General features: G+C 39.7%; 1 protein-coding gene across 1 annotated transcript; it reads left to right on the top strand.

Annotated features, from left to right (window-relative positions):
• The first annotated feature begins 17,028 nt into the window (after positions 1 to 17,028).
• LOC139471565 (uncharacterized) lies at positions 17,029 to 24,894 on the top strand. The gene is made up of 4 exons (XM_071253943.1): positions 17,029 to 17,245; positions 19,500 to 19,851; positions 21,014 to 21,096; positions 24,788 to 24,894. The coding sequence occupies exons 1-4, from the start codon at positions 17,029 to 17,031 to the stop codon at positions 24,892 to 24,894; spliced, it is 759 nt and encodes a 252-aa protein (XP_071110044.1).
• Positions 24,895 to 25,387: the final 493 nt, after the last annotated feature.

Here is a 25,387-nt window from a genome sequence, read left to right as displayed (position 1 = left end):
GCTCCTACTTTTGGCTGAAAGGTCAAGCCAAAATATAAATACTGTTGATAGCAACGTTAAACTCACTTTATTAGATTTTCAAAGTTCACTTTTTCTTCTTCCCCAGTGGGAATTTTAGTCAACCTGTGTTTGTCGTAAAAGACAACTTAAGTGATCAGACTCAATGACTTGGTTGAATGCATGTCATCGAACCTCAATGGAATGGAGCATTGCTCATAATATCAATCACTGAATTGTCTGGTCTTTGATTATTTACAGATTGCCATCATTTGGCTGGAATTTTGCTGAGTGCAGCGTTATATAACACATTTCACACCAAAAACTATTTTGTGATTTTATTCATGTTTTTTGGAAAAAAAGTTTTTTCACTCAGACAACTTATGAAAAATCTGTGCTCCAACAAATAAAAAAATATTTGCATTGTGGTTTTGATTTCCCCGTTAGAAAAACTTCTTTCTTTGTCCCTAACAAGTTGATGCTTAAACTAGAGATATTTTTTTTGGTCTTATTGTATCCACAACTTTTTGTATTATTTATTTTCTTCAAACAAACTGTCTTTAGATATCTGTGTTATCTATTATGGATGTGATTCATATGAAGCATGAATGTTTGGTAGGACTACGTATGTACTGTTTTATAAGTGTGAGTGAATATGGTTTTACGCCGCTTTTAGCAATATTCCAGCAATATCACGGCGGGGGACACCAGAAATGGGCTTCACACATTGTACCCATGTCGTGAATCGAACCCGGGTTTTACAAGCAAAAAAAAGACGATTCAAAGAGCAGTTGTTTTTGTTGGTGCTTGGAGACAACAAAATGATGTGAGGCGGGCTGTTTGGTAGTGAGACGAAGAAGAAAATCTATTAATTAATGAAAGAGTGCTATGAAGAGTAGACAAATGAACTGTTTCAAGGTCAGTAAATTCAGAACTAGTGGCATTATTTTTTAATGTTCTCTTGTGTACTCAAAATATAGAGACGTGAAGATCCGGGGTAGAATAGGTCTTCAGCAACCCATGTTTGATCAGGTGTTCCGGCTCACTGACTTGGTTGATGTATGTCATTGTATCCCAAGTGTGAAGATCAATGCTTATGACATTAATCACTGGATTGTCTGGCCCAGACTCGACTATTTACAGACCGCTGTCATACAGCTGGAATATTGCTGAGTGCAGTGTCAAACAACTAACGAACAAATACAAAAAATATTTTGTTTCAGTTACACTTAACATGCAGTTAATTTCACATACACAACACAATGAATGTATGTCATATATTGATCCTATTTGCTTTCTAATTATCCAACTTGTCAAAGGTTGTAGTTGTTTCTGTTTTTGTAGGAACTGAAAATGACCAGTGCAGTTTCTGCCAGTTGCATGTTTTTGGTAACTTGTTTCTTTGTTTATAATGTATATTTTGCATATCATTTTGTGTATGAAAATGTTGAGTGAGGAATATGGTAATATTCTGGAATGAGGGAGTTCTTTTCTAAGGGTATGGGGTTACAAGAACACATGCAGGCTTGTGATCGATCTCTATTGTCTTGTATACACTTCACTGGTGGATCCAGAGGGGTGCACTGGTGAATATAGAGGGGTGCACTGGTGGATATAGAGGGGTGCACTGGTGGATCCAGAGGGGTGCACTGAGGGGTCCAGAGGGGTGCACTGGTGGATCCAGAGGGGTGCACTGGTGGATCTAGAGGGGTGCACTAGTGGATCCAGAGGGGTGCACTGGTGGATCCAGAGGGGGCACAGGTGGAGATAGAGGGGGCACAGGTGGAGATAGAGGGGTGCACTGGTGGATCTAGAGGGATTTACAATCCCTTTTTTTATACACCTTACATGTTAACTGCGCCAAAGGACAACTTTAGTATTATGTGCTACCCCGTTTTTCAAAATCCTGGATCCACCTGTTCCTGCATCTTGTGTATACAAGACAGTATTGATGAGGATGCAGATGTTGACCTTCAACTTGAGACTGGTCACCTTGGTCACTGAGACACTGTCCAGGCCACACTTTGTATTTATATGTAATGGTCCACATGTTTGTGTGAACCAATTAACTTGGGTAGGAAGACACAAAATATCCAAAATATGGTGTAGCTAAAGTTTGTTTGGGTCGTTCAGTGTCATTGGAAAAGGGACATGTTAATACTGTATTAAGTGCTGGATGTCTTGCTTTGTTTACAGTAACATGTAAATGTATTTACTTCTGTCAGAGGGGGCATGGGTGACCCAGTCGTCTCAGGCGCCACGATTCGCTGTGCAGAGTTGCGTCCCTTGGGCACACCAGAAACCTATGATTGTGGGTTCGAATCCTGGTTCGCCCCAATTATGTTTCTAGGTTTGTCAGCACCATACCCGTGCTCGTGGGTTTCACCGAAGTGGTAAACATCTTGAGACCTGCATCACTTCGGGCTTTCCTCCCACATTAAGCTGACACACCGTGATATAACTGGAATACTGTTAAAAGCGGTGCTAAACCCAACTCACTCACTCACTTCTGTCAGAAAAGGTTTTACTCTCTTGGTTAGCCTTTTGTAGGGTAACAGACTGTATACATTGTATACAATGCTCCTGATCAATTATTATTTAAAAAGGTTAATCATGTTAACAGTTACTGTTTTGAGATGTGTGTGTTTTATGTTTTTATTTTCTAATTTATCAGAGTGGTTGAGGAAAAAACATCAATTAATTTTTTCAATATTTGTTTTGTGACTTTAGACACCAGTGGTTTGAACTGAAAAGTGTTAAAAAAAAATTCTGTGATAGAGCCCCTTTGATGGGTGCACAGAGGTTATGAGTGAGAAGACTGTGAGTGACCTCCCTTGGTTGTCTCACAACTCGCATGTGTTGAAGTTGAGGGAGGTGGGCATTGGAAGCTGATCCTTATATACCCACATTCCACCACCAGGTAGCGTGAAGATCCAGGGTAGAATAGGTCTTCAGCAACCCATGCTTGCCGTAAAAGGCGACTATGCTTGTCGTTAAAAGCGACTAACGGGATCGGGTGGTCAGGCTCGCTGACTTGGTTCATGCATGTCATCGGTCCCAATTGCGTGGATCGATGTTCATGATGTAAATCACTGGATTATCTGGTCCAGACTCGATTATTTACACACCGCCGTCATATAGCTGGAATATTGCTGAGTGCGGCGTAAAACAACAAACCAAACCAAACCAAATCAAACCACCACCAGGTAGATGTCCGATCCATCCACTACTGTTCACTGCCAGGCAGATGCCTTGTCACTGTGTTGTCTTCATTTACGACCAACAACACTTAGTAACATGACTACTATCTTCACCATCACATGCCACCACCCACTGTTAACCAACCACAACCACCACAACTCCACCTACCACTGTCACCACCAACCGCTACCACTCCCACCATTACCCACACCACCAACCAGAAGTACCACCATCACCGCCATCCCCACCAACCACAGCTACGCCCACCACTACTACCACTACTACCACCAACCACAATGCGCGCGCACGCATGCAAGCACGCACACACACACACACACTTTGATTATCCACCATTCTGTAAACCAGCACCCTAACAAAACAGCACCCTCTAAACCTGCAGGGGGCATGGGTGGTCCAGTTGTCTAAGGCGCCGCGATTCGCTGTGCAGAGTTGCGTCCCCTGTGCATGCCAGAAACATATGATTATGGGTTCGAATCCCTGTTCGCCCCGATTATGTTTCAAGGTTTGTCAGCACTATACCTGTGCTCGTGGGTTTCACCGAAGTGGTAAACGTATGAGACCTGCATCACTTCGGGCCACATTAAGCTGACACGCGGTGATATAACTGGAATAATGTTAAAAGCGGCGTTAAACCCAACTCACTCACCCACTCTGCACCTCCACGTTGATAATCTTCACATCCCACAACACCATAACCTAACACATTTCCACGTCTGGAACACCTGTCTTGTGCATACTGTGTGTATATATCGGTTAATCTAAACCAAAGACCAGCTTTCATGTTGTTTTTCATTTCACATTGTTTGTGTAAATAACTGCATATATGTGCTTGCATAATTATATATATTTGCTTTCTGTGAAATAAATGTTGATATTAGCCAATTTGACTTCGTCATTGTCATCTTCTAACACGCCAGGCTTAATTACAAAATATGTGGTAAATGTCATCGGTCACTTTGGACTGTCGCTGAGTCAACTTCAGCACTGTATGGGGCGGTCGGGTAGCCTAATGGTTAAAGCGTTCGCTCGTCACGCCGAAGACCCGGGTTCGATTCCCGACATGGGTACAATGTTTGAAGCCCATTACTGGTGTCTCCCACCGTGATATTGCTCGAATATTGCTAAAAGCGGCAGAAAACCAAACTCACTCACTCACTTCAGTACTGTTGAGCATCGTTATAACAAGGATGAAGAACGGGTCCCCAGCATCCCATGCTTGCTGCCAGCTTGTTAGCTTGTTGTTCGCTGATACGATCTGACAAGAGAGTATTGGGTGGTCAGACTCCGTTACCTAATCTTGCCAAATTATCCCTAACACTTGGAATACTACTGAACAAGTCTTTCAAGTCAAATTGCACTAGATGTCCGGTTTTTCTAAATGCCGAGAGACCCAGGAATATCGGGGGTAGAATAGGTCTTCAGCAACCCATGCTTGCCGTAAGAGGCGACGGGATCGGGTGGTCAGGCTCGCTGACTTGGTTGATGCATGTCATCGTAACTATCCCAATTGCGTGGATCGATGCTCATGGTGTCAATCACTGGATTGCCTGGTCCAGACTCGATTATTTACAGACCACCGTCATATAGCTGTAATATTGCTGAGTGCGGTGTTAAACAACAAACCAACCAACAAAGATGCTGTAGTAGTCGAAGTGGAAGTAATTTCAATTGTAGCATCAGCTGTGGTAGTAGTAGCAGTTGTTCCACGGATGATGTATTCGTCTTTGTAGAAATTGTGCATAAACCTCCTAAAACATTACAGTAAATATGTCTTTTACGGTGGCCCATAAGGGACATGGAGTCTGTTTTTTTCAATATTATGATATTTCACTTACTTTTATCGTAACCTTTTGCAAATTAACACAATTTGTCATACAAATATGTGATAAGTCATGTATAAAAACAACCCAAAACATGGACAATGTACTTTCAAGTAGCTATTGAATCGTTGAAATGTGAAGCGAAAATGTCGAAAACTAAAATGGAGTTGTCAAAAACAAAAACGAAAATGTCAAAAACAAAAGCGAAAACATCCGAATTTCTTTGTGACGGGTGCCACCAAGCGTGGCAGGATACACTCACCTCTTCCAGAACATCCGAGTTTCTTTGTGACGGGTGCCACCAAGCGTGGCAGGATACGCACACATGTTCATAATATCGTTGTAATCGTACAATCGACTCTGCTTTTGCCGGAGATTTCTTATGAATATGGAAAGGGTTTTGTCGCTTTTATTTAACCTGCGCTAGTAACAGCACTGCAAGCTCTGTTGGACGAGACTCCAAGGGGATATGTCACGAGCGGTCTTGACATATCCATGACAGACTAGGCAATCAAGGATTCTACTTGCCACAAGTGGTCAAGAAATACACTATTCATGCTCATTCTTCCCTTGTTTGCGTGTTGTTGTTTTTATCTTGACCGATTTTCTGTATCTGGGTCGTAAAATATCGGCGGAATGAAAAGGAACGCTGTGAATTAAATGTGCTTACCTTCAATAACAACGTTAATTTCAGCGACAGACCAGAGAGGACAAACATGTAACGGAGGCAACTGGTCTGTGATGAGGACCACGAGAGATAGATATGATGTAACTTTATCATGGTAACGAGAATCCAAATGCAACAGAACTGTTTGCCACGTTATAAATGCAGGTCGTTCGTTGTCAAGAAGCCTGAGAACAAGTTTACCGTCGTCGTTATGCATTGTTGCGATCATTCAATTGATTTGGGTTTGTGTGTGAACTTTAATGATTGACTTTCGTTACATTATGAATTTTATCTTTTGTTTATTGACTTTGACTTGGTATAAACTTGAACCTTTGTTTAATGACTTTGATTGAGTATGAACTAAAACCTTTGTTCATTTACTTTGATTGAGTATGAACTAAAACCTTTGTTTAATGACTCTGATTGAGTATGAACTAAAACCTTTGTTCATTTACTTTTATTGAGTATGTACTCAAACCTTTGTTCAATTACTTTGATTGGGTGTAAACTTGAACCCCTTGATTTACTGAATTAGACTGGATATGATCTTGAATCTTATTGGCATGGACAGGAGGAACGGGTGGCCCAGTCGTCTCAGGCGCCGCGATTCGCTGTGCAAAGTTGCGTCTCTTGGGCACGCCAGAAACCTATGATTGTGGGTTTGAATCCCGATTCGCCCCGATTATATTTCAAGGTTTCTCAGGACCATACCTATGTTCATGGGTTTCACCGGAGTGGTAAACGTCCGAGACCTGCATCACTCCGGGCTTTCCTCCCACATTAAGCTGACACGCCGCGATATAACTGGAATACTGTTAAAAGCGGTGTTAAACCCAACTTACTCACTCACTCAGTATCCATCCAATGACACGTGTCTCCTCGCAAATTTCATGTTTGCGTGTTTCTTTGTCTTTTCAGACTGGGATTGCACTTTGTCCCCTTTCCAGTCCTTCTTTGACAATATTAATGTTTCAGTGCAAAGACGTGTCCAGGATGACAGACATGTTTATTCAGTATTTCGGCCTTGTGGCCACATGTGAGTACACATCAGTGAACAGAAAAAAATTGGTAGTTACGTGACTGACATGGCATTTGCTAAATTAACAACTCCATGAAATATTATAGAAAGTGTGTTTGATAAAGATGGCTACTGACGTAATAGTATGTACATCATTTGAGTTGAGTAAATTGTAATTGATGGTGATTTAGGTATGTATTTTCTAAATGTGGCATTTTTTTCTTTCTTTAAGGAAGCAAAGGCATCGCAGATAAACGGAACTCCTCTTCAATGGACACAGATTTACAATATGTACAAATAATATTCTATAATATAATAATAATTGTCTATGTCTTTGTTCTTCCTAATGTCTTGTTTTTTTAAACAATGTAAAGAGATTCTTAACTTACACATCACTCGTTAAATGTTAAACATTTCTCAGATTCAAACACAGATTTAATGGAAGCATAATGTGAAAGAAAGTGATAGGATCTAATACTTTCCGACCAATTTTGAAGGAAAATATCAACGAGTCTTTGTTTAAAGGGGAAGTGTACACGCAAAAATTACTTTCTTTCTTATTTTAAACAAAAGGGAATTCTAGAATTAGTTAGTATCAGTGTTTGAAAATATGCACTCATTTTTCTCACAGTCAATTTGATACGTGTGATATTTTAATTGTTTTGCCTTCGAAAGTACTAGGTAAATATTTTTCATGATGAAAAAGTACAAAAAAATAGGTTTATTTTCGTGTGAACTTGCCCCTTAAAGGTAGAAACAACTGATAACTTATCCCCAACATCTTGGGCAATCAAAACATAGGAAAAACCACAAGAAAATAATAGTGTTCTGATAGCAGATACCCATGTATGTTGGCCATTATTATCTAAAGATAACAACAGGTAAATCCGGTAAGGGTAACGATAATGCATCTTCCCGAGGCAAGAGAGTTAACTGACTTTAAAAGTCCAGTTTCCACCCTTGCCGAACTAATGATAATAATATTTGATTTGTAAAGCGCCTAATATCCATCGACTGTTGCTCACTGGCGCTGTGACAAAGTTAAAAAGTAATGTCTATGTACATATGCCAACAATCAGGAGATCTATTGAAAAGCTGAGGTGAAGAAGTGGGTTTTGATGAATTACTGGGCTCGATCGTAGCACTACCAGTGGCTATTACCAGCTATGTCCCTTCTATGCCTCTCCTATGGACCAATCAGATTCCAACTCTCGTATCACTTGCGTTTGCTTCACACAAAATGGTGGCGCCGAGTCAGGACTATCTGATCGATAATCAAGATCTATAATGTGATAAAAGGGGTCTTACATCGCGAAATACATCAAATCACGTGAGCACCTTGATTAAAAAGATGAAAATATTTGGAATAATATCTGTTGACAACGAGTTGGCGGTGCACATGCTTTGCAAATACTGCAGTCGATCGAAATCTGCACGACAGTTTACGAACCGGATTTCGATTCGATGCGCGGTTTTGATTGGACTATGCAGAGACTCGTTAGTCCAGCCAAAATGTAACTCCATAATACCAGAATGTGCGGCAAGGGTGGAAACTGGACTTTTATAGTCAGTTAACTCCTGTGCATCGGGAAGATGCGATAATTTTAATCCGATATTTTGTTACTTTCATCTGGTTTTAAATAAATATAATATAGCGCCCAGTCACCCCTAGCATAGCTGTATTTGAAGCAAACGTTCCTACAGCAAGAAATCTTTAAAAATATGACGCATAAACCTTTTCAATTTCTTCAAAATGCCTGGTGCCCCAAATCTCTGCAGCATATACAAGAATTGGTATCTGTTTTTCAAAAAGTATATGACAGAAATCTCCATGTTTGAAAGATGGGGCACAGTTTGGACAGGTATGCCTTTTGAGCTGTTGTGTATGTGAAGGAATGAGTGCGTTTACGACAATATACAATGCTTTGGACAGCACTTTAGGGTTCACATTGGTGTATATCACGGATAGTCAGGTTAGTCCTGAGTGACGTTGGGTGTAAACTTGTATAACTTTTTGGGACATCTGCGCATTTCCTGAAAACCGAGATCAACTGTTCTAATCATTCGTTGAAAATAACTTATCCTGGCATATGTATCTTCAGAAGAGGACCATATCAACATAAAGATATTATTTCAAAACAGGAGATTTTTGCTAAATCTCGCATATTTACCTTATTACCAAAGGTCAAGATAGCGAGAATGTCCTTTACAGAATAATACTGCCAAGATTCTACCACATAAGTCTTCTCAATGGTAAACTTCGAACTGACGAATGGAATACGTTATTATTACGCTGATCTCAAAATGAACCAGAAACTAGTTTACGATTTTCTTGTACTGTGCTATTTACGACTACCGGCGGTCACACAAGACGTCTTATGTACCATGTGAACACCCTGCTGACTGGTTTATGTGTCAGTGTGACAAGTGAGAGTATTAACGTGGTCACGTAAAGAAAGGAGAAATAACACACCCACCTGATACGTTTGATTCATGGAGAGATTACCCATTTCACAACGCACTTTCAATACAGTAAACTACGTTTAAAACGAACACGCTTATAACGAACTGACGGATATAACGCAATGTGTTTTGATCCCGTCAGTTTGCTGTATATTTGCTGTATAAATGTTGTATATATGCTTATATCGAACTACGGTTATAACGAACTAAAATTAGTGGTCCCTTTGAGTTCGTTATAACCGTAATTTACTATATACATATTATTGTGAACAATTTCAAACTGCTTCAGCAATTGAAATAGGAAGTGAGATTTCAAGATATTCTCTTCACTGGTGTTGAAACATTCATCAATTCTTGTTAACCTTATCTATATTAAACTTACTTGTCAGCAATTTCTTCCAGTATTTACATCTGTAGCTTAAATTAGTCATGTAGTTATAGATATGCATTACCGGGACAATTTAGCCGAGGAATTAGTTTGTGAAATTCAATAATACGCAAACATGTTGCAAGTAAGCAGTATAATTGACTGAGCGTGAATTTAGGAGCCTCGAAGCGTTGCCTTTTATATTTACGATTTCATTTTCAACAAACCTTTCCATTGTATCTTATTAAATATGAAATTAGTACACAGTCAACCACGTTTAAAACGAACTCAAACTTAAATTATGTCTCACATCAAAATATGTTTAAATTTAAATTTTTAAACATGTATTACAAATTATGTTAACAAATCAATATGTAATACAATAAACAGTAATAATAAATCCTACAATGTTTTAGACATAAAGTCGTTTATTGCCTGTCAAGACAATATTAAGTATTATTAGTTGCAGAGTGGACACATCAGTAACCTATACGCCGACAAGCAATATTGCCTCAGGGATCTGTCAGGTCATTGTCAATTTCCTTCATTACGTGCAAGTCACATGCTTTGACCAATAAATCCACTCTATGAACAATGGGTCACTGATGTGCCCCTTGTCTATTGTACTGATCAACGTCCATCACTATTACGTGTAAATTGTGCCTGCAATTTCGGCGTATGTTTGTGTAAATGACAGGTATGACTGACAAGCATGACGAGACCATGTAAATACAGGTCAGGGAATAATTCATGCTTTCAGTGCCCATGTGTGGAATATTGTGAAGGACATACGTAATAGTGGTAGGGTGTTGCCTGAATACTACGGTGGCCCATAAGGGACATGGAGTCTGCTTTTCAATATTTTGATATTTCACTTACCTTTATCATAACCTTTTGCAAATTAACACAATTTGTCATACAAATATGTTATAAATCATGTATAAAAACAACCGAAAACATTGAAATGTACTTTTCAGCGATTCAGTATCTTCTTTATACATGATTAATCACACATTTGTAGTGTTAATTTGCAAAAGGTTACGATAACAGTAAGTGAAATATCAAAATATTGAAAAACAGACACAATGTCCCTTATGGGCCACCGTAGAATACAGTTCGGGGGTATGTGAGATGTATCTAGTGGCCGTCATCAGTGACTTACGGCGTATCAGTTTAATGTGGGATGAAAGCCCAAAGTGACACAGGTCATATACATTTACCTCTTTTGTGAACCCCACGAAACTTATAGCCATACAGCGGCGTTAAACCCAACTCACTCACTCACTCATAATGTGGGATTCAAACCAATAGATAAGGGACGCAATAGGGAGCTCTGCACAGCGAATTCTGATGGCTTTGGTCACTGGGTCACTCTTGTAACCTTTTCCTCCTAAGGGGTCAACCATTTAATATTGTTTGAGTACACATTATTTTTCCAAACATTTTCGGGAATAGATTACTTTTTTGAAATTATATAGGTGTCTATACACAGAGAGTGAGTGAGTGAGTATGGTTTTACGCCGCTTTTAGGAATATTCCAGCAATATCACGGCGGGGGACACCAGAATTGGCTTCAAATATTGTACCCATGTCGGGAATCGAACCAGGGTCTTCGGCGTGATGAACGAACGCTTTAACCACTAGGCTACCCGACTGACCCCTTTACTCGGAGAGATAATATTGACATCGTTACCATGAAGTGCACGAATGTTATTGTTCTAAATGTAAATATCAGCCCCACAATTATTAAGTATCTTGACGCCATGGACATAAAACAGCGAGGAAATCAGCTTTAAGAGGTGTATTAAACGTATCGAAATATAAAAAGAACATCATCGCCGTCTTCGCAGGTGGAAAGTCCACGCCATGTTGATCCTTATGTGTGTCGTTGGCACAAACGTAAACAGGGTCACAGGTCTTGTACATGTTTTTTAGATTACAATGACGGACAGACGCTGTCAAAGGTGATGTATTATAGCCACGAGTTCATGGATGTTAAATTGTTTTTCTTTAAACGTGATTGATGGCTTGTGACCTGAAAGTTACTCCTTCACGTACATCACCATATTGAGAAATAGCGTTGTTTGACCTGTATGTATGTTAATGTCACGGCCAAGAATTCCTTAATACATGATTTTCCACACATTCTTAATACACATAATATCAAACATACATCAACGTGACATAATTTATGAAAAGAGAAAATTTGAATTTAAGATGTAAATATTTTGTTTTACGTTTGTGGCCCTTATATACTTATATTGGCAGGAAACGTATACAGACTACAACTACTTTTTCCTTAAGAAGCGGGGCGGTCGGGTAGCCTAGTGGTTAAAGCGTTCGCTCGTCACGCCGAAGACCCGGGTTCGATTCCCGACATGGGTACAATGTGTGAAGCCCTTTCTGCTGTCCCCCGCCGTGATATTGCTGGAATAGTGTTAAAAACGGCGTAAACCCATACTCACTCCTGAAGAAGCCGAAGGTTTTCATATTTATTTAGTTTAAAATAGCTCTTGTATTTACCATAATATCAGCTGGTGATTATACGACATTTTTGGACAAAAGTTCAGGCGAACCTTCACTGAAAGGTCAAGGTCGACACATTAAATGGCATTTTGTGTTACCTGTTCCATTGATTAATGATATGTTTTTTTGCACAGTCTTGTCTTTCTTTGTATATTCCTGTTTCCGGGTTCAAAAGAAGCAACTTCGAAAGACATTTTTCTTTTGAATGCCTGTTTAATATGAATAACATCGCCACGACGATCACTTCACTAATTCGTTAGGAGAACATGATGAGCCAATTGAATATGTTTCTTCGCGCTTCAGGCGGTGGGGTAGCCTAGTGGTTAAAGTGTTCGCTCGTCACGCCGAAGATTGGTTGGTTGGTTGGTTGGTTGGTTGGTTGGTTTGTTGTTTAACGCCGCACTCAGCAATATTCCAGTTATATGACGCCGGTCTGTAAATAATCGAGTCTGGGCCAGACAATCAAGTGATTAATATCATGAGCATCGATCCACGCAATTGGGATACGATGACATGTATTGACCAAGTCAGCGTGTCTGACCACCCGATCCCGTTAGCCGCCTCTTACGACAAGCATGGGTTGCTGAATACCTTTTCTACCCATCACGCTGAAAACCTGGGTTCGATTCCACATATGAGTACAATGTATGAAGCCCATTTCTGGTGTGCCCCGCCTTGATATTGCTGAAATATAGCTAAAAGTGTCGTAAACTCACTCACTCACTCATTCAATTCACCGAGCTTGGCTACCGAGTCGCTTCTTAAAACCAGCATAGGTTGCTGGGAACGTATTCTATCCACACAAGTAAAACTAAGAATGGTTACCCATTGTAAAGTAAACTAGGAACGGTTACCCTGTGTGAAGTAAACTGGGAGAAGTTACTCTGTGTGAAGTAAACTGGTAACAGTTACTCTGTGTAAAGTAAACTGGTAACTATTACACTGTGTGAAGTAAACTGGGAGAAGTTACTCTGTGTGAAGTAAACTGGGAGAAGTTACTCTGTGTAAAGTAAACTGGTAACTATTACACTGTGTGAAGTAAACTGGGAGAAGTTACTCTGTGTGAAGTAAACTGGTAACAGTTACTCTGTGTAAAGTAAACTGGTAACTATTACACTGTGTGAAGTAAACTGGGAACAGTTACTCTATGTGAAGTAAACTGGTAACAGTTACTCTATGTGAAGTAAACTGGTAACAGTTACTCTATGTGAAGTAAACTGGGAACAGTCACTCTGTGTGAATTAAACTGGGAACAGTCACTCTGTGTGAATTGAACTGGTAACAGTTACTCTGTGTGAAGTAAACTGGTAACAGTTACTCTGTGTGAAGTAAACTGGTAACAGTCACTCTGTGTGAAATAAACTGGTAACAGTCACTCTGTGTGAAGTAAACTGGTAACAGTTACTCTGTGTGAAATAAACTAGTAACAGTTACTCTGTGTGAAGTAAACTGGTAACAGTCACTCTGTGTGAAATAAACTGGTAACAGTCACTCTGTGTGAAATAAACTGGTAACAGTCACTCTGTGTGAAGTAAACTGGGAACAGTCACTCTGTGTGAAGTAAACTGGTAACAGTCACTCTGTGTGAAGTAAACTGGTAACAGTTACTCTGTGTGAAGTAAACTGGTAACAGTCACTCTGTGTGAAGTAAACTGAGAACAGTCACTCTGTGTGAGGTAAACTGGTAACAGTCACTCTGTGTGAAGTAAACTGGGAAGGTTACTCTGTGTGAAGTAAACTGGGAAGGTCACTCTGTGTGAAGTAAACTGGTAACAGTCACTCTGTGTGAAGTAAACTGGGAAGGTCACTCTGTGTGAAGTAAACTGGGAAGGTCACTCTGTGTGAAGTAAACTGGTAACAGTCACTCTGTGTGAAGTAAACTGGGAAGATTACTCTGTGTGAAGTAAACTGGTAACAGTCACTCTGTGTGAAGTAAACTGGGAAGGTTACTCTGTGTGAAGTAAACTGGTAACAGTCACTCTGTGTGAAGTAAACTGGTAACAGTCACTCTGTGTGAGGTAAACTGGTAACAGTCACTCTGTGTGAAGTAAACTGGGAACTATTACCCTGCGTGAAGTAAACTGGTAACGGTCACTCTGTGTGAAGTAAACTGATAACAGTTACTCTGTGTTAAGTAAACTGGGAACGGTTACTCTGTGTGAAGTAAACTGATAACAGTTACTCTGTGTGAAGTAAACTTGGAACGGTCACTCTGTGTGAAGTAAACTGGGAACAGTTACTCTGTGTGAAGTAAACTGGTAACAGTCACTCTGTGTGAAGTAAACTGGGAACTATTACCCTGCGTGAAGTAAACTGGGAACTTTTACCCTGTGTGAAGTAAACTGGTAACAGTTACTCTGTGTGAAGTAAACTGGTAACAGTCACTCTGTGTGAAGTAAACTGGTAACAGTCACTCTGTGTGAAGTAAACTGGGAACTATTACCCTGCGTGAAGTAAACTGGGAACGGTCACTCTGTGCGAAGTAAACTGGTAACGGTCACTCTGTGTGAAGAAAACTTGTAACGGTCACTCTGTGTGAAGTAAACTGATAACAGTTACTCTGTGTTAAGTAAACTGGGAACGGTCACTCTGTGTGAAGTAAACTGATAACAGTTACTCTGTGTGAAGTAAACTGATAACAGTCACTCTGTGTGAAGTAAACTGATAACAGTTACTCTGTGTGAAGTAAACTTGGAACGGTCACTCTGTGTGAAGTAAACTGGGAACAGTTACTCTGTGTGAAGTAAACTGGTAACAGTCACTCTGTGTGAAGTAAACTGGGAACTATTACCCTGCGTGAAGTAAACTGGTAACAGTCACTCTGTGTGAAGTAAACTGGGAACTTTTACCCTGTGTGAAGTAAACTGGGAACAGTTACTCTGTGTGAAGTAAACTGGGGAAAAAACATACTCTTCAATTTCTATGTTCACTCTGTAGGAGTGTGCCCAACTGACGTTCATTAAACACTGATTAAACACCACAATGGCTGATAATTTGAGAGCGTTACTAATATTGGATGTTTGTTTTGTACTGTTACACAAGCAAATTGTTCATATGATGTAGTGGTACAGACAGTTCAAAGGCACGTTTAAAACTTCATCTTGCAACACGTATTTAATCGTGTCTGAATTGTCTCTTGTGGTTAAAAAAAAGAAAAGGAAACAGTGAGAAAGAAATAGTTCAAGCATTTGCTGTCGCTTACCCACCATCTCATCGTTCTTCAGATACATAGCTACACATCTCCGACCCACATCATCAGCCTACGGCGAAATACGAACAGCACACAATGGCATAGTATAGTTAAAGATACTACTACCCAGAAGGTATGCGGTATATGTTGTCTCTGAGCGTGACGATGTCAAGAATAGTGGGTGACAAAAACACAGAGATAAAATATGTTCCCGAGTCTTTGGATCTCCTGGATAGTCTGTGACCCATGCGAAGTTTCGTTGTGCTCTATGACAGTTTTGTTTATGGCAGAAAACTTGTCTCAAGTAACTGTTATATGTATGTTGTATACTATTAAACAGCTGGACCATTGTTTAACAGGCCAGTTAGTGATTTCAGGCCGATTTACGAAAATCGTGGGTTATTTTGGACCTATTCTACCACAAAATAAGGAAACTTCACTTCTTAATATTTTTACGGTATATACAAAGTGTATGTGATGGTTATATGAATTGAAATATTTTCTCCGCTTATAAATAGTAACATCGATAATCACAATGGATGTAACGATTAATAGAAGTGTTGCAATTGCCCCTAGCCCGATTGAAATACATCGATGGCGAATTAATATATCAATAGTTCACAACGAAGGTTTGGATAATGTAACGAAATAAAAGAATAATAAAATCGCCCAGTGAGTACATAGTCATTCATAGCATTCCATTGAGTCTTGGCAATGGTGAAAGTGATACCCCTTCACACTATGCAATAAATACAAGCGACAAAACTCTCCATAGTCATAAGAAATCTCTGTTAAATGAAAGTCCATTGAAGATTCCGACTTTACCATAAGCATGTGTTTATGGATCACTCAAATAATGTTAACACCGGTTGGAGTTTAGCATACCCTGGCCTGGCGATTGGCCTCCATCACAAACACATGCGGAGGGGTCAAACAAACAAACAAACAAACAAACAAACAAAGCCAAAGGGACCTTCATTTGGGGAGGCAAAGGTATTAGCAACAATATTATAGTAGTTGTATAATTATTATTCATGTATGCGAACTTATGGCATAAAAACCAGGACAGTTTATAGATATGCCTTACGTGGATAAGCTAGCCACAATAAATGTTTCCTTTTAGGTGTCTAGCTGTTCATACACTTGACTGAGCAAGATGTTGTCATCTTCAGATTCTCTCCTCGCTATTGTATGCTACAGTAAAACATAGTCTTAGCTCCAGGCGTTCATCCTGACGACGTGTACACTGCACCCTCATTGTGGCACGAACCAGACGGTGACCCTGCACTCGGCATTAGCTTATATAGAGAAACGTAAGGGCCACGTAAAAGATCTACAGTGGCCCAAGTTTAAATTTGTCATAAAACTCATCATTTCATATAACCATGACGTTCGCATTAATCGTAGCATTCTTGGCCTGTAATATTACATAAGAAACACAGAGGATTAACCTTCTCACCCATGGTTTACAACACGTCACAAGTTCTAAACATTTGTAGACACTGTCCACCTGATTGCCATGGATGATGCACGTCAGAAAGACGCCGACGTTGACGTTGACGTTGATGGGACGTGATTGATTATCATCAGAAACAATAGTAATTTTACTTGTGCTCCGGTCAGATGACAAAACAAGGCCAGTTTTGTCCATGGGCTGTCTCATTTGCATATGAGTGATGGTAGGCGTGGCTTAGAGGGACAGGCGGAGCTGAGGGTATAAGAGGACATTTTTTCCGTCTTTCGTTGTCCACTTTCAAAATGGTGTATCTCAACAGAGTTTTCGCGGGTGCGCTTCTAGCGTTGTGTGTGTGTGTAGGAGTAGAAGGCCAGTTCAGACGCACTCCACGGATGAGGTACGAAACACCTTGCCAGTACCTTACATCACGACCCACCCTATGGCCTGAAAATTCGGCACCTTTCGAGCTTTCTTCGCGGGGATTACACAATGATGTCAGAAGAGGCAAACCCATTGAAGGTACAGTCTTTCTTTTGAAGTTTTCTTGTTTTGTTTATGTGATTGTTTTCATATTTTGTTTTTGTCAGTTGATTTGAAAGATCTCAAGAATGTTGTCTGCAGTAGAACACCAAGCTAAGAATTTGAATTCTTTAACGGAAGTCGGCTTTTCGAGGACAGTACACAAACATAATTCTAACTTACTCATAGCGTGGGAATGTTCCGTCACCTACTTCAATTTTATGTCATCGTGCGTTGATCCAACGTTTAATGTGGTATCCATGACGGCCATAGTTGACTTACGCGTTCTTCAAAAATGCACGCACCATTTCAAACGCAGAAAACCATTGTTCCATTTGAGGCTCATCATTTGTGAAACATTATCATTAATTCTTTTTTGAGACTCTTTCAAACTTTTCGAGGTAAGGGACCGGCCATGTAAATTTTCGGGACGGGCGTTGGATTTAAAGTAAATAAATATTTTGTTCAAGAAAATATTGAAAACAACGGACATGCCGCATTTTTACAGACACCAAATTGTACGCTGGACGTGATGGATGTCATGAAAATTTGTTTTATGAAAAAATTAATCATCTGTTTTAAGAGATAGACATGTATCTCTTGAAGTTGTAACCGATGAAATTTCAATCTGGCAAAACTGTCAGGGATATCAGCGATTATCGAAGAATGCAGCGAAATCCCGTTAATCCGACCGGTGCCATTCAGGTCAAATCGCCCGGATAATCTCATTCTCGGATTAACGAAAGAACATGTTTGTATACTCAATGACTAGATAAAGAAGTAGACGTGAAGTACATCTTCGGTACTTTTCAAAATAATACGCAAAAAAAATCATCTCAACAATGTAAAGTATTGTAACAATAAAACTTTTACCCAAAGACACTAATTTAGTGCATAAATGTTTAGTCACAATTCAAGGTTTAAATATACCTTAATGCTTTTGTTCAATGTGTGGCACATATCGTATCCCTTCCTTTAGAACATTAACAAAAATAGTATAGCAATTAAAATAAAGCAGGTTATACAGATATCCAGTCTCATTTGACAATTGATATGTAATTGGAATTGTGTAAATGTAAATACAAATTCAACGTAAATGTAATTCATTAATATCTTCTTGTAATTATGCAGCCGGCAGTGGAGATGTGTTTTCTGTATATTGTCCTCAACAAAGAGATGTTTTGGCATATAATGTTTAACTGTCATAGAAAGACTCTGGAACGTAGCAACGGTCAACATTACGTATTGGAGCAATTGGAGTAAATATCCACCATCTGCATTGCAGATCTTAATTATATTTCAAATATTTCATTTTACGACTTGTCAGTCAATCTTCCTAAAATAGTCCCTTGATTGTAATTACTCGAGCTTCAAATTGGTGTTACATCTGACGTGATAGTACAGTAAACTACGGTTATAACGAACTCAAAGAGACCACTAATTTTAGTTCGTTGTAACCGTAGTTCGTTATAACATATATACAGCATATATACAACAAATGGCCGGGGCTAAAATAAGTTCGTTATATCGGTTAGTTCGTTATAAGCGTGTTCGTTATAACCGTAGTTTACTGTATTTTCTTATCATGGCCATGTTCCTGTAGTGGAGTACATGTCTGACGTCATTGGTTTAGTTTTATATAATTTTGACAAATGAAGCCTTACTGACATTGCATAGTGGACATGTCGTGTTCAGCATGACGGATCACTGACAATCGGACGTCAGGCGTCATGTTTCTCTCATTTCTTATGACGTAGTTCACATTACGACCGCCTCCGTTGTTATGGATTCTGTTGTTCACTGTGTCTAGTGTTGTGTAGACGTATTCGTATTCTACATTTACACTGTATACGTCGTTTTCTTTGTAAAATGTTATAAAACCTGTGTCATTTGACCAACATGGATGTTGCAGTTTTAAGGTAAGGGAATCAATTTGGGGAAGAAAAAACATGTGAACATATGCCGTTTATACCATTTCTCATGAGAAGTTTAATTTTTCATGGTAATCAGGCATTTTCAACTCTGAAAGACGAATTATGATTTTTTCGATGTTTACACAAGGAAACATAACTCTTTTGCTTAATCCATCCAGATAATCCTGACATTCATAGAAGCGGCATATATTTACCAAACAAAAACAAAAAACAAAAATGGCTCAATCGGCATGTTGTACATGACAATGGTGAGAAACCATTTTATAAACATTTCATGACCTTACTTATCATGGAACGTAATATAATTTCATCTTTTCCAGTGCGTATCCACCAGTGGGAGAACTCAATCTACAGTTTCGAGAACTTCACCGACTTCGTCATCTACGCAGAACCCGCTGTTGCCAACGCCGAAGTAGGAGCTCCCTGGAGGCCAGTGGGCGTGTTTTCTATCTACCCTCAATACGCGTCTGGAGGCGTCGGATTCAGGTGTAACCGCGGAGCTCAGGGTTATGACGCTGTAGGGAGTGTGGAAGAGCGCCATCTTGAAGTTTACCGAATGCGCTACCCTAACGACCCCAACCTCCGCCGCTACACCGCCAGGCAGAGGAAGAGCGCAGCGTTCATCTGGTTCCCGAGTGAAGGGGCAATGAAGTCCGAGAAGATTGTTTTCGTGTAAGTCGAACAACAATATCCTGCGTTTTACCGATGCTGTCGTTAAACTGGTAAAATGTGTCTTCATAAAGGGTTCAAGATTCGACCCGAGTATTTTCGTTGGTCATCTAACCTGCGATCACGGTATCACCCAAATGGTCTGTCTGCGGCAATTTGGGCTTGCCTTCCACATGAGCTGATTTTAATAGTGGCCCGCCGTTACCACAACGGCCCGTCGTGGGTTTCACAAAAGTGCACGTGCACCCCTTTATGCTAATAGTTCGATCATCAGCGTGTTAAGTATAATGATCAACACCCCATGTTCCTGTAAAAGTCTAGGGGCACGGGTGGCCCAGTCGTCTTAGGCGCCGCGATTCGCTGTGCAGAGTTGCGGGTTGTAGGTTCGAATCCCGGTTCGCTCCGATTATGATTCTAGGTTTGTCAGCACCATACCTCGTGGGTTTCACCAAAGTGGTAAACGTCTGAGACCTGCATCACATCGGGCTTTCCTCCCACATTAAGCTGACACGCCGCGATATAACTGGAATACTGTTAAAAGCGGCGTCAATCCAACACACTCACTCCTATAAAAGTCTAAGTTTGAAGGAAAATCAGTGGCGATAAAATGAGGACCACTTTGCGCATGTCTCTACATAACGCGATATGTTATGAGAGCGAATGTTTTTAAGTCACAGTCAGCAGTATTCCAGAAATATATCACGGCGGCTTGCGAATAATTTAAGCTGGAGTAGGCAAACCAGTGACTGAAAACCGAACACGAACTCCCGGTCTTTTTTGGTCGTCTCTTACGACAGGTGAAAAATAAGGAATAAAAACGTTAACGCAAGAGAAAAAACAGTCTCGAACATCTTCTGAAATCGATTCTACAGGTCATTAAAGGCAAGATAGAGAAGAAAACTATATGTGTGTGTCATTAAAAATCAGAAATGACACCAAGTGTTCGCGAAAGGGGGAAGCATGTCCTGCTCTACCGGTAGAACCCGCCCCTCACACAATGTAAGCTCCAGTAAGTAAGGAGTTGTGAAAACTCTATGTTGAGTGATGTTTCCCGGGTCCCAACGGAATCGGTATATTATGATGATATTCATTTCGGGATTATTATGTGAAAGAATCAGGTGGTCTAAACAGTTCATTCTAATATTTCGATGTCTTTTCCTTGCAGAGCTCTTGTCAAAATCAAGAACGAGTGGTTCAGGTTGACCTCTCGTCCATGGACTGTGTACAACCCACCAACCTTCTGGCAAAGTAAGTGATATTCCCACTACGTTCAGTCTTACGCTCTGCTTCCAAGTTCTGGAAAAAAATGTCATACTTTTTTAATACTAACTTTTTTTATAAAGCGAGCTCTCGTTTGACAAAACTTTCGTTCCTAAATATCCAAATTTCGAAACAGAAACTACATCTTCCCAAATAGAGTGTCGCAATAACAATGCAGATAATCTGGAAATAATCATGAAAAAAATGTCATCCGACTCTTGGAGATTTCAGTATGTAGTTGTCATTCCACATGTACAGTTTGGTTAGAACCATTTCTATACTAACTGGATAAGAGTTGTCATCACATGTCAACGTTAAGTTTGATTATTTGGTTGATGTAACTCTCAAATATCTGTATTGCATGTTGAGAACAAGATAACAACATATGGCTATTAATTCTCCCTAATTATTGGCTGATTAAGTCTTACGGTTGCATTTTGTTACACATGAATATCATAATGGATGTAACACTGGGGAATTATCAAGTATAACTCTTATTTATAATCTTATATGCATGCATCGCAATAGCTTTATCAATAGCTTCTATGGGGTTTTGAAAAGGAATAGACTATTGACATACTTGTATATATTGCTTTCGTGAGGTTATGCATGCAACGTATATATCTACATTCATTCCATACTTACCAATACATATTAGATACATACAACAGTCCATCCATGAGGGGCAATGGAGGAGCCATGAAATTTCACGTTACCTCTCTTAACACAGAAATACTCAAGATATAATTGTTATCCTGAGCCTCACACTCATAGGTTTAATATTGTAACATAGAGGCTGTCACTCATACGTCACCTGGTCTGACAAAAAGCTTTTTACTTCCTGCAGCATGCCAAGCTGTCAGCCGCTGATTCTTTATTGTGGTTACATCAGGTTAAATCGTGATGATTTAAATGCATCTAGTTTTGACCTTGCTTTTGCCCTTGTTCTTGTCCTTGGGGGTACAATGAAACATCATTATCATCATCATCACAAACATCATCGTCGTTATTATTATAAGCAACATAATCATTATGATCTACAATTTCAACACACCATCATAATCCGTCAAGATGGCAAATAATTAAGAGAGGAAGTAAATAAACTGTGAAGAAAGACCTTTTCCGTTTCGTCCAATCCCATTTCGTAAGAAAAGCAAAGTAAGCATAAATAAATACATGGTGTGATTAAAAGGTAATAACAGAAATCATCATTCATAATGCGACTAGATTCCGATTGTTCTTTGGAATGTCTTGGTACTATGGCCTGCCATATAACAGTAGACTAGGCCTACCTGCCGACACCACGCGATGAATAGGAACCCCTACTGCAAGCTGTAAGTGACGTTAATGTCAGTAAAACAAGGGCAACAACTTGTGATGGGGTCAGTGAAAGAGGCAGATCTGTCATTTAGGAATCACGCAAGGGGATCTCCTAAAGGCGTGTTGATTTATGTTAACATGCAACTGCTGACGTTTCCACATCACACTGCGTATATGTTGTTAAGGTCTTGGGGCCTTTCATCTCCGCATTTCAAAAGATTCAGCCTCCTGAACTGTTTCCACGTATATACACGTGAAAGAGAGAGCTAGAGATAAGGAGATAATATTTTATGTAACTTGGACACCTATCTGTCCGCCTACTTATTTCTGTCTTTGTCTGCTTTTTCCAAACCATGACCTATATTCCTATCTGGCTTCTTATTCTTATCTATGACCTCTATACCTATATGGCTTCTTATTCCTATACATGACCTTTATTCCTTTCTATGTTTAATCCTATCTATGGCCTGTATTCTTTTATATCTTTTTGTTATCTGTGACCTATATTCCTACCTGGCTTCTTATTCCTATGTTCTGTATTCCTTTATATCTTCTTTTTGCTATCTGTGTCCTATGATCTTTGAAATCTTCTTATTCCTATCTATGGCCTAAATCTCTAAATGTCTATTAATTCCTATCAATGACCGTTACAACTGTATGTCTTTTTATTCCTAATTGTGGCCAATGTAACTCTATGTCTACTTGGAGCCACGGGTGGCCCAATCGACGCTGTGCAGAGTTGCGTCCCATAGGCTAGCCAGAAACCTATGATTGTGGGTTCGAATCCCGGTTCGCCCCGATTATGTTTCTGGGTTTTTCAGCACCATCCCCGTGCTCGTGGGTTTCACCGAAGTGATAAACGTCTGAGACCTGCATCACCTCGGGCTTGTTTCTTGTATGGCGCGTAATAAATAAAGGTAAACAATCGTGACATCCCTGTCGGGTTCATATTCTAAAGGAAAGTCCTAATGTCCCATTGTTCCAAATTGTCGCCATTAACTCCCATAATGCCTCTGCTCTCTCGTGACCTGGGGTGTCACGTTTTGTGTTATTTTCGTTGACATCTGACAACCGTTATGACCCTTTTCTAAACAGAGTACTTTCAGAAAAGACATCAAACAAAATTTCGTTTAGGTTCACAAATTTTCAAACTGTTCAGGATAACAACCTACATCTTTCTAAATAATCATAACAAATCACCTTGATATATACGCTAAATAGTTTCCCACAATTCACCAGTGGATATCACGCTAGGCCATAACTCTAGAATAACGTGACTTCCGGTTAAGAATGATAAATAGCCTTGTTATCATGGGTGTCAAGCGCGCTTGGTATGTCAGCCAAGAACATCGATCACTTTCGTACAAATACGACTTTATGGGAAATAGGTGGCAAACATATTCACATAGATGCTAAGATGTGCCCCTAGTTATCAGCAGTGACATACATAGAACTTTCATCACCTGAAGCGGAAAGAAGTTGCCCTGATTGGTCGTTTCAAGCATAAAAGAAGTGGTTATCTATAAAAGTCACATGTCTTCACGAATACCGCTGTGCGGCATCAGCCAACAACGAAAATATGTTTCATTGCAAATTGTAAGGGTGGCGGGTGCTTCCGGTAGGGCAGGACATGCTGACGCTTTTCGCGAACACCTGGACCATCGGTGATTTTCAGTGATCCATTCATAGAATTGTAACCCTATTTTTCCTTATACGCTCAGTGGAATCTGTTTCGGAGGATAATCGAGACTGGTTATTCTCTGGCGTTGCCGTTTTATATTCACGTTCTTCCAACTTGTAAATACAAACACTAAGCATATCCATTATGGGTATTTCTGGAGTTGAGGTGTATTTTATGACATTACATTAAATACCCCCAACAAAACAAAACGTAAAAACGAGTATACATATACTTGCTATATATAATTCAAATGATGAAAATAAAAGAGCGATAAATGATGTTCAGTAAATGTAAGAACCATTTACAGTTTTGATATATAGGATGTATCAATACAACCAATAAGCCTGAAAAGGCCTTCAAAAGTACCTAAAATTGTGCTAAAAGACTACTTAAAAACATGTGATGCTACAAGTAGGGTTTGGGGTGGGATGTAGACAGACATGATATGTGGGGCTCAATGTTTGGAGTTGTAGACAGACCCAGGTGCCGTTGTACAAAGCGATCTTAGCGCTCTTAGCGCTAAGGTGATCGTAACTTACGACAGCCGTAGCGCTAAGGTTGTTTTGTACAACGGCAACCTGATGCTCCATGTTGGGGAAATGTAGACAGACTCGCTCTGTGATTCGCCGTGTTGTTTTTATTCTGCCCATGGTTTCTATCAATATGTCGTGTTTCCAGCGTTCAATCAGCAGATGACACAGGTGCAGCGCATGAGGGCGCGAATGACGCAGGCTGAAAGGCAGGCCGCGGCAGCCGAGGCACAGGCCGCTGCAGCCGCTGCATAGGAAAACACCACCATCTCTGACATTCGGAGCAGCTCGGAGGATTCCCGGAGTCATGTGAAGTGACAAGTGCGGCCGGAATTATCCGAATGTATAGGAATCGGACAAAACTGAATGACAATCAATGAATAGGAACAGTGTTTGATAAATTTCATCATATTAATATTCCATAGAGTTTTGATGTCTGGATATGGCTGTTTATAATACTGAAGTCTTAAAATGAACCTATGAACGTGTTTTCCATGAAAATATGTCATTCATTGGCGATATATAATTACCTGTGCTTCAATTTTGTCACTATGAAGATGATATGAAGTCAACATTTTCAATTGAAATATATATACTTTTAATATAAAATGGTTTACTTGAAAAGTGTTTATAACTTCAATAAAAAATTACGCTCACGTTTATAACTTATTTCAAAATAATTTTAGAATAACACAACTCTCCATAAATTTGCATAATAGTAAGTGTTCAATTCTCGTAATTAGCGAAT

Source organism: Haliotis cracherodii, unplaced genomic scaffold (assembly GCF_022045235.1).
Source record: "Haliotis cracherodii isolate W230 unplaced genomic scaffold, xgHalCrac1.p SCAF_23, whole genome shotgun sequence".
Classification (NCBI taxonomy): Eukaryota; Metazoa; Mollusca; class Gastropoda; order Lepetellida; family Haliotidae; genus Haliotis; species Haliotis cracherodii.
Note: the sequence above shows the minus strand (reverse complement) of the source record. Positions and strands in the feature narration are given on the sequence as shown.